This window comes from Eupeodes corollae, chromosome 1 (genome assembly GCF_945859685.1).
Source record: "Eupeodes corollae chromosome 1, idEupCoro1.1, whole genome shotgun sequence".
Lineage (NCBI taxonomy): Eukaryota > Metazoa > Arthropoda > Insecta > Diptera > Syrphidae > Eupeodes > Eupeodes corollae.
In genome coordinates, this window is record NC_079147.1 from 81,399,829 (window position 1) to 81,411,045 (window position 11,217).

Below are 11,217 nucleotides of genomic sequence, written 5' to 3' on the forward strand. Positions count from 1 at the left end.
TTCAGCTAATCGCATACTGAGACTTTATCTTAGTACTCTTCGTCCATCAGAGAATTTGCTATTGCTTGTCAACTACATCGTCAAAGTATATGCTCCAATTTGGTTCCGAATCAAGCGACAGGCATCTTTTAAGGATGGAGCCAAACATATGTTCCAATTATTTATGTACTCTCGATATTTACCCGAAAATTTGAGATGTGTTGTGGATTCTGTTGTAGAAAGAAATGCTTATTTTGCACATCCAGAAAACTTGCTTATCAGTATGTTGTTTGATGCAAGGCACCACATTCGGGAGCTGGCATTGCGAAGAATAAAAAAAGCTAGAGAAGCTGAAAATATCAACAAACGCAGGATATAAAAACCACCAAAGATCAACTTCTCTGCTAAAGATTATACCGAAATTATTTTGTGGAACGAATGTCGGGTAACATTACCCCCGGTTCTTCGACATATTTCTTTTGAAGACCCTCACATCATGACAAAAGATAAGAGCGTGGAAATTGTTGACTTTCCCTGTCACACCCAATCCGTGGAAAGATGTGTTAAACTGGTAACAGAGGCATCACAGAGTGTAACTGACCCTACTTCTAGAGATGGCTTTATTAAAAAGAAGTTGAAATCTCGTGCAGAAATGCCAAATTTTGGACACAAAAATAAGTTTAAATTCTAAGGTTATGTCATTAATTGAAAATTATTTCTTGCTTATTTTGTTTTTATGTGATTTGTTTAAATAATAAAAATAATAAAATACGTTTAAAACTTATTTTTTTTATAGTTTTATTCAAACTGTAAAAACATGAAATTTAAAAATCTTTAAAGCCCGGTACTACCCCCAAGATAACATGTTCTTTCAGTTTTTTTGACGTTTTCTTTATCTGTGTAAAATTAAGCAAATTTTGATACCCCTTTTGATAGTGTAGCTCCTTTCTCATACATCGACGGGACACCCTAATGTTCATTGCTCGTAGAGTATATTAAATAACCAACTTTTTAACATTACAACAATATTTATTAAAATTGTTAAGTCTGAAGATATTATTTTCATTCAAGCATTCCGAGAAAAATCTATATCCAGGAGTTGTTGTTGCAATTGACGGTTGCCATATACAAATAAAACAACCTTTACGAAACCTTATTGATTATTCAATTTCCTTCCCTATCCGATTGTCAATAGCCTAACATGGCGAAATATTTTACAATTTTTTTTGAAGTTTAATGTTTGAAAAATGCGTTTTAATCTTCATTTTCCGTTTTTTGAAGTTGATTGTGATAAAACGTTGTTGTTTCACCGATGTTCACATTGGAGCCCCTGGGAGACAACACGACGCAAGGGTTTTTCGAAACAGTCCTATTTATCATTAGATGGATGAAATTATATTTGGGGAATATCATTTACTAGGAGACCCAGCTTATCCTCTAAAAATAATTTGGTTACACTATTTCGTGACAATGGACACTTGACACCGAGACAAGTCCATTTCAATACTCGCATCAGAAGTGCTAAAGTAACCATTGAAAGTACATTTAGTTTATTGAAAGCACAATTTCGCCGTCTAAGACATTTAGATGTTGCGGAACCATTGGTGGCAAATAAAAAAAATGCGTCGTGTTGTATTTTGCATAACCATTTACAAAGACATAGTCCGGATTATTTGCACGATATTGTGCTTGATATATCAGAAAGCGATGAATTCGAAAATATTATCATCGAAAATGAAAGACCGGTTCCATCCAATACAAACGAAAAGAAGAATTATTTGTTAGCTCTTTTTTAAGTACTATATTTAATTCTGAGATACAAAATAAATTACATCCATTCGATAAAAAAAACAATATAAATAAAAAAAAAAACAAAATTATCACTTCATTAAAACTTAACCTATAAAAAACAATATATGTATCACTTAATTGCTTACTTACCTTACTTAACTTAAACTATTTAAAATAATAAAAAACTTCTTCACCTTATTCATAAAAAAAATCGGGCACTTTGTTCTGTCAGATGAGGATAGACCCCAGAGGATGGCACAAGATAACTTATTGTTTCGATGTCACTTGTGCCTCGTTGAGGTAAATTTCAGCCATCATCTCAAAGTATGGCCAATTCATTCGCTCTCGACCAGTAGACGTTTTCTTGTTATTGTCTTTGATAATGTTGTATTCAAATTTTATATTTTTGAATTTTATTTCTAATTTCTTCTCATCAAAAATTGACCCGCGTGCTCTTCAAGAACTTTTGCAATTTCTTCAAAAATTGTTCTGCACCGGGTTTTTTGGTCTCGGAGCTAGTCCTTTCTCTGTCTTTACTCCTGCAAGAAGAGCAGAATGGGCTTATGTTCCCAACCTTAAAAAAAGGGAATTGCGCTTTTCTTCTTTGGAGTTTTGAATCATCTGAAAGAATAACTTACCTTTCCTTTCAGCGACCTTATTTGCTTGTAGCTTCACAAGCTGTCCGGCTCCGTATGCTTTTCTACATAAAAACAGAAAATTTACAATTATTTATTTCCACAAGATAAATATTTATTTACCTGTATTTTGTCCTACCTCTGAAACAGGATGAGGTTCTTCAACTTCAGAATGCTGGACACTAGACTGGAGGTAATACCTAGCAAATTGGTCTTTTACAAAACGCGAACAAAATACATAAGTCAATTTTGAAGTTTAAAAAAATAAATTAAATTACCTTTTAAAATTCGGAGGCAAATAGCTTTTTCATCGTGTTTTATGTACGGAACATCCTCAAATACAAAAAGCTGAAATCAATGTTCAAGTTTCTTAAAATTCAACCTTCAGCTGTTCTGTCAGCTGATGGTTGAATTTCTGACATAATCCAGAAATTCTTGAATATCTTTTGATTCCTTTTTTGTCATCTCAGCCTTTTTTGATTAGCTGTTATTTTACACTTTAAACACTAACAAAAAGGTATCCGGATACCCTATCTGTCTGAGAATTAACGCAGCCATTCCTTGTTTGAAATCATATGGTTGTCAAAGTTTTTCAAGTCAACGAATTGACAGCGACAGTCAACGTTAACGTATTTTGGGAGAGCATTGGCTGAATGGTGTAATTCGTGTGTTGGCCAACGTTTCAAGCAATGAAGCTGTGAACGTTGACTCAAAAAATCTGTTTGACTAGATGTCAAAAAGTTGCCTTCCAATTTAGGAAAGTTTTTTTTTTTTTTCTTTAATTAAGTCAGACAAGAAATATCTTTCTTACACTATGATTCCAAGTGAAGTCAATCTAGATGTCATTCCAAAATAATTTTATTTGATCTAGTTGTGTTTCAACATTAAAATAAAGGATTAAGTTCCAATTAAAGTATGACATACATATATCAACATCAATAATTTTATCTTAGTGTTTAGATCAAATTTTTAATTTGATTGATTGATTTTTAATTGATTGATTAAAGCAATGTTCACCCATTGCAGTAGATTTCGTTTCTTTTCTATCTAGCTTACCAGGTGCTGAATCTTTTGCACTTTTTTTTCAAAAAATTAGTACCTACAAATAGTAAAATACATACATAAATAAAATTCGACAATTTGTTCCTCGAAAAATATTGGCATCGAAAAAAATCAGAAGAATGTCAAAAATTTCACAAAAAATGGCTTCAACATAATTCAGTGGGAAACGTTAACAAGTATCACAGAATCGTGTTCAATAAGACAATTTTTCAATCCGAGTTGATACCACCCTAGGAGCGATTATTCGTCAAAGTAATCAGCTGTTCTACAAACCGTGCTTTTTTTTTATCAGTATGGTCTAAGTCTAACACATCGTTAAATCACATGAGGTCGGTAGTAAATTGTAATCAACTCTTCGAGTATCTACACGGAAACTTTTCTCTTAAAATGACGAATGTTCGTTTCTGTGTGGCACGTAGTCATTTTTTGCAATTTATTTTTACAATTGTCATGCGTTGGTGAAACCTGTGCCTTTCCATTTTTAGTAATGATGTAGTTCTCAATTGTCAAATGTCAATAGATGACAGCTTCATGTATGACAATTGCTCAAATAGAGGTCTCTTCGAAATGAAACTAGTTTTATTAAATGTCAAAACTGACAACGTAATACATGATGGTAGAGCCTAAGTAGGATATTAAAAACTAAACCAGTTGTTGGTAAGCCCTATAATTCTATATTTTCTTCTTAATTCAGATGAGATAATCTATATATTGGCTTTAAGCCTAGTACATACTTCCTCGTGAAGTGAACGTTCGCCAGTGGAGAAAGTGAACTTTTGACATTGCTCACTGGTACACACTTGTGAGTACACGTTGTGAACATGAACAAACCAAATGTCAAAGCTTCACCAACAGTTCCCGTACATTTTGCACGTGAATTGCCCGTGAACGAAAACTCTCCACTTTGTTCTCCACTCAGCTTCACGAGCAAGTTCACAGGTGAACCAAAAACTGAAATTTGTATGGGTTCACGAGATGGTTCACAAGTATGTACTAGGCTTTACAACAATAAAGAGATACCCTACATTATGGTTGTCTCTATTTTTGTCATAAGAAAATTACTTTTTCTTTTCCACACCAGTTGACATTTTGTCTTGTAGAGTTTCATAAAAACACATTTTCCATATAACTGGGAAATAAATATTTTTTAATTACTAATCGATTAAATAATGGAAATATTTAATAAAACAAAACATAATTTCGTGAAAGTTAAATATGTAGATAATACAAAAAAATGTATACTTACTTGTCAAAATACATTTAAGTATCACATTTCCTTTTAAAAAAACCATCGTTGAAAAAACTGATCGAAGAGCAACTCCTCTAAACGTCAAATAATATAATTTAATGTTGTTTTCCATGAATGCATTTAATTTCGAAAATCAAAATATCCGAAAACGAATATTTTTCAATCTCAATTTCGAAAGGGGAATGACATTAACTACTTTTAAAATGACAATTCCGAAGCGGAAGAGCTGTCAAATTCCAAGCTAAAATGTTCTTTAAATTCAATTAAAAATAGTGTAAAGAGGTTTAAACTTGCTGAAAAATCCAGATCTGTAGATTTGATCTTAAATAAAAAATAAATCAATTTATGTTGCCCCATGGAATGCAACAACAAGAGTATATTTTTAATGACAGATAAATTGATTTATTTAACACATGGAAACTCCTCTAATTACTTGACCCTATTTGGAGTGGATCATTGTGATGATAACCGCGATTATTATAGAATATAAAAAATACTCTTAAGGGTCCAATAGAGTCTGCCTCACTATAAAAATTAATAGTGGTCATATTTGCGAAGCTACATTTATTAAAATCACCATGGATAATAGATATTTTTTTATTGAGCCATCAACGACCATTTTCAATTATTACGAAAGTCTCACACCTGAGACATTCCTCCCATTTCATTTATTACAAGTCATTGTTAACAGAAAGGCACAAAACTAACGAAACATAAATAAATTAGGTGCCTTTTGAAGGATTTTTAATTTTATAGCCCTATAATTATATTTATTTGTTAAGCATTTTATTTAACCAGTTCTTAATTGTGATTCATAGCCTCTGGCTCCGCGTTGTAAATGAAAAAAGAAAAGCAATCCCAACCAAAATTAATGCCTTACAACAACTGTCAATTGGGTCTTCTCGAGACTTGAATACATTCCTACTGAGGCTTAAGCTTCATGATATTATTAAAAGGTTATTTACATTCGCAGCTTAAAAGCAAAATTTAAAAATAACAAAGCAATTTTGTCAAAGAAAATAATAAAAACATTCCAAAAGAGTGCCCCAGCAATGTACACGAAGGTAGTTAAGAAAGGTAAGGTATGGCCAGGCCAGCCAGATCGAATGGCAAGGCAAGGTATAAGGTATGGTAAGGTATTAACGCGGATAGGAGAAAGTAATGGTGCGTATTTTGCATGTCATTTCGCTTGGCTCACTGGCTGGGCTCGAATTCAAGATTATTTGCTTGGTGTATGACTTTTGATTGTTTGCTTAAGCAGCTTTCTCATTAAAATCATAAAATAAAAATAAAAATATACTGCCAAAGAAGTCTTAAACCATTGATCTACATTTGGGGTTACTTACAGGTTTTCATATTTGTTGTCTTTTTTGTTTGTAATATAAAAAGGTAAGTTTCATTGTTTGTTGTCTTTTATAGATCAAGAAAATTGTTGCAAGTTCAACTTATTTATTTATTTGTCCCAGATAGTGTCATTTTAGAGCTAGTTTTGAGCGACTTTTATAATGAACTTTTACTTTAGTTGAATTGAAATTTAATTGTGTAAAAATAGTTCTTTATTGATTGGGATAAGTACCACATTTTGAAAGTTAAATTATAGTTTTGAAATGTTGAGATTAATTTATCATAAACCAACAGATCGCTTAACTCCAACCACCTAATAAATGAAAAATTTTAAAGTAGAGTAAGTTTAAATGATGCTTTTAAAATTTCAAACGATTTAAGCATTTTAAATCTTTTTAAATTATATTTATGTTAAAATCGTTAAATGGCTACAATAACTTTTATGGTTTTTTCCCTGATAACTTAATATTAGATAGATTTTTTTTGTGAGGGGTAAATCTGCTGAAAATCCAGATCTGCACATTTGATCTTACGTACAAAACAAATCAATTTATTTTGCCCCATGGAATGCAAAAACATAGGAAATTTGTGATTTGACAGATATCGGTCAAAGATAGCAATTTAATTTTATGTTATGATGTATTCTGAAATTTTGACATTTTAATCTTAAAGCTCCATTAACAAGATTGATGTATGTTTGCAAGTTGGTTGAGGTCCTCTCCCACCTCCTGAGTCGCGATCTTCCTCTACTGCGTCGTCCCTCGGGATTGGATTCGAAGACCTTCCGGGCTGGAGCGTTGATGTCCATCCGCTCTACATGACCTAGCCATCTTAGCCGTTGGACTTTAAATCTGCTAACTAGATCAGTGTCGCTGTACAGCCCGTACAGTTTGTCGTTATATCTTCTCCTCCATTCTCCATCTATGCGTACGGGACCAAAAATCACCCGAAGAATTTTTCTCTCGAAGCATCCTAAGACGCTCTCATCTTTCTTTGACAGGGTTCAGGCGAGATGCTCGAGAGAGGACTTTACTTCTCAATTGCCTTCTAAGTCCAAAGAAGCAGTGATTTGCAAGATTAATTCTTGGTTTGATTTCAGCACTGGTGTAGTTGTCTGTGTTAATAGCGGTGCTTAGGTAGACAAAGTCCTTAACTACCTCGAGATTATAGCTGTCCATGGTGACGTTTTGTCCAAGACGTCGTTGTTCAGTGTCCTTTTTTGATGACAGCATATACTTGGTTTTGCCCTCATTGACCACTTAACCCATCTTCTTCGTTTCCATCGCAATGCTCAAAAAAGCTCCACTGACATCACGCTTTGATCTTCCAATTATGTCAATATCATCTGCGTATCCGAGTAATTGGATGGACCTTTGGAAGATTGTGCCTCTAGTGTTGACAGTTGAGTTTTGCACAATTCTTCCCAGAACGATGTTGAAGAAGTCGCATGACAGTGCATGGCCTTGTCTAAAACCTTTTTTGACATCAAATGCATCGGTAAGATCTTTTCCGACCTTAATAGAGAAGCGTGCAATCTCAATCGTCATTCTGCACAAACGGATAAGTTTGACAGGGATGCCAAAACTAGACATTGCTTGGTAGAGCTCTTCCCTATAGATGCTATCATACGCGGCTTTAAAATCGATACAGAGATAGTGGTTATCGATTTGAAGCTCCAAGATCTGCCGTAGTTTGAATATTTGGTCGATAGTGGACTTTCCTGGTCTGAAGCCACTCTGATAAGGACCAATCAGGTTGTTGACGAATGGCGTCAGACGTTCACATAATACGGCAGAGAGGATATTATATGCAATGTTAATTAAGGAGACTAATGCCTCTGTAGTTGGCGCAGTTTAGAGGGTCTCCTTTCTTATGTATCGGGCACACTATGCTGAGATTCCACTCATCGGGCATGCTTTCTTCCTACCATATTTTGCAGATGAGTTGCTGGATGCTCCGTACTAGGTCATCGCCTGCTGCTTTGAATAGTTAGGCAGTGATACCATCAGCTCCATCAGCTTTGTTTGACTTAAATTTAGGTATAGCTATCTTCACTTCGTCAAGGTCGGGTAGGCGGAATTGTTGGTCTGCATCGCCGAGGTTGAGTGGTTCTATCTCCTTTACAGCGGAATTCGGTTCGTCATCGCCGTTAGATAATTTGGAGAAGTGATCTTTCCATATTCTCAGCATCGACTGCGGTTCTACTACGATGTTCCCCTAATCGTCTTTACAGGTTTCGGTTCGTGGCTTGTACCCTTGGGAGGTTTTTTTTACCGTTGTAGGAGGTAGTGTCGTACAGCTGTAACTCCCGATTATGCCACCAAAGATGTCTTCTCTTCCTAGCTCTTCCTAAGGTAATTTTAATGTCATACCCAGGGCACTGCTCAAATGTCTTGTCCAAGAGCTCAAAGAATATTTCCTCTGTTGGGGCATGCGCGCATGTTAGGCTTATGTGGGCGAATTTAGCCTTGATACGGATTGTCGTGATGCGCTCGCTCACACTGTTGAAACTCAAGACTTTTTGCCTGAGTCTAGTTTCAACAACAAATCCTGTTTTTGTTCTCGGTAGCAGTCGCCGTAGTATATATCGCAGTCTTTTAGTTTGCGTTTGCCCGGTCCATCCCATCGCACTTCTTGGATGGCGGTAATATCTACCTTGCAGCAGTTTAGGGCTTCCGCTAATTGTTCGGCTGCACGTGGTCTGTTAGGGGACCTAACATTCCACGTACATATCCGAACTTCGTTGTCCTTATTTCGTTTGCGTGGGTTGTCAACAGTGATTCCGTCCGTATCCGAGGCTTGTTGGTGCTTCGCAACTAAAGGTATTTTTTATGTGGCCAGGAAGTCACCCCCACGGCACAACCCCCAACGTGGAGATCCAGATCCTTAGTATAATTCCATGCGCGAAACAGGGAAACTCCAAGTTCATTCCGCAAACTTCTAAAGACTGTACTTGCGACTTATTTATTGTCAACGCAAAGGCTAGACGTACTGGAAATTGTAAGCGGTTAAAATCATATGGTAAATCCGTTGGAATCATTGGTATTCGCGGGATCAAGACATCCTCTCCTTTGCATTTTCCTTTTATGATTGTTGCCTCAATGAAGTTTTTCATCAGCTTTTTCACAGCCAGTATTGTTCCATTGCATAGTCGAGGTTGATTAATTTTACGCAGCATGATGACAACTGATCCTACTTTTAACTGCAAATTGTGAGTTGGTAATCTAGGCGATTCCAGTGAATTTAAAAACTCCGTGGGAAAGTTGACTACGTCATCCTGGTTCATGACGGTGTCGACTGATTTGATGAAAACCAACCAAACCAACTGTCCTGAAAAAAAAACCTGAATGGTCGCATTGAGATCCTCGACATCTTTATTTTTCGATGCCAATATTGCTCGTTCACCCATCCAATTATGGTTATTGAACTTTTGCGCTATTTCTGGGAAAACACGTTGAATAAGCTCCTCTTTTGAATCTGTGATGTGACATAAATCTGTGGGTAATGTGTTGAATCCGGTCGAGGTGTCCATTGCAACTTTATTACTTCCAATATCTAACAACTCCTTCGCTAACACATTTGCAGTTTCATCATGTTGCAAAAATACTTGCATGTTAGTTGTTAATTGGAGTGCCTTTACCTACTGCCACAAATTCGATGGTTTTAGGCATGTATTTAGTTCATCAGCAAACAGTTGATCGGGGAATAACTGGAAGAGTCTGACGAAAATCACCTGACAACAGATTCATGGCCCCACCAAAAATATTGTGTTTGTCACGAAGATCTTTCAATGTTCTGCCCATCACCTCCAGTGACCTCTTATGGGCCATTGTGCATTCATCCCAAACAATAAATTTGCATATCTGCCAAATCTTGGCCATTGCGCTATTTTTGCCGATGTTGCAAAGTGGTGTTTCGGTGATTTGCATGTTTAATGGTAATTTCAAGGCAGAATGCACAGTTCGTCCGCCTTCTAGCAGAGTCGCAGCTATTCCAGATGAAGCCAACGCTAGAGCAACATCATTCCGCGATCTGTCCTCGACAAAAGCAATGAAATTAAGAACGTTTTTCCGGAAATTATTCGATTTTTTCTCGCCTTTTAAACCTTCTCTAGACCTCCACGAACATTTCAATACTAAGATAAGATAAATCCATTGAGCCGTTCTCGAGTATAGATATTATTTCTTTATTTCTAAATGTTTCAAAAATGTTTTATTGCTCTGGATGCACCTTAAAAAAAATATCTTCTTTGAAACAATTGTTGTCACGTCCTTAAAGTTTTCTACAAAGAACTTGACATAAAATTGGAGTCGAGTAGAATTTCTTAGACGGTGAAAAAAGGGCGCAGTGAAATTTTACCCAAGTTACTCATATATTATAAAAAATGTTTAGAGACAAATTCGATTTTGATTTGATCTTGAAAATTTTCATTATAAAACTTAAAATTAAATCGTTTGAACCTGATCTAATTTAATTGCATCAATGTAAAAAAATAGTGATTGTGTTTTTCTTCTTTTCTTTTTCTGTTGCTTCTTGCTTAAAACAGGCAGATGTCATATAAGCTCAATAATCGATGTCATAACCAGGTACTGGCTAATAGGAAAGCACGCCACGCGAGCCGCATTCTCAAATGACTTTTGCAAAAGCTGTATGATTGAGGAAGAGGGCGAAACAGTTCTTTACCTCCTCTCTACATGCTCTACTCTAGCTCAAAAACGCAGGAATTACCTAGGACAATTCTTCTATAACGATCTCAATCTAATTGACATTATCAGTCTCTCATGTTTCGTAGGGGACTCAATCTTGTTTCATTGGTCTTAAAAAAATCTTTAACATTCATGTGGTACCACAATGGGCCACTAAACTGGCCTAAGTGTGTTCTACTTCACCACGGACAGCCACTTTTACATAACTTATGTAAGACAGGCAACCCTTATTTTTAGAATGGAAAAGACCATAAACTCTAATTAAGTCTTTGCAAGACCCAAAATGTACACAGTTTCTTAAATTTAAGACTTTTTGACAGCTATGCTCTGTAATTCTTAACAAGTTGTCCGATTAAAAATCCTTGCGGAATTTATTCGAAAATGTAACGCAATGTCTCTAAATGTCTCAAGATGAAGATGCGATTTTTCTACAAAACATTAGGAACGAGGT

General features: G+C 35.6%; 1 protein-coding gene across 1 annotated transcript; it reads right to left on the reverse strand.

Annotated features, from left to right (window-relative positions):
- Window positions 1-2,037: 2,037 nt before the first annotated feature.
- Window positions 2,038-9,989, reverse strand: LOC129940729 (uncharacterized). The gene is made up of 5 exons (XM_056049169.1): window positions 9,753-9,989; window positions 9,053-9,700; window positions 2,545-2,618; window positions 2,409-2,470; window positions 2,038-2,144 (listed from the first exon to the last, which is right to left on the reverse strand). The coding sequence occupies exons 1-5, from the start codon at window positions 9,987-9,989 to the stop codon at window positions 2,038-2,040; spliced, it is 1,128 nt and encodes a 375-aa protein (XP_055905144.1).
- Between the last annotated feature and the right edge of the window lie 1,228 nt (window positions 9,990-11,217).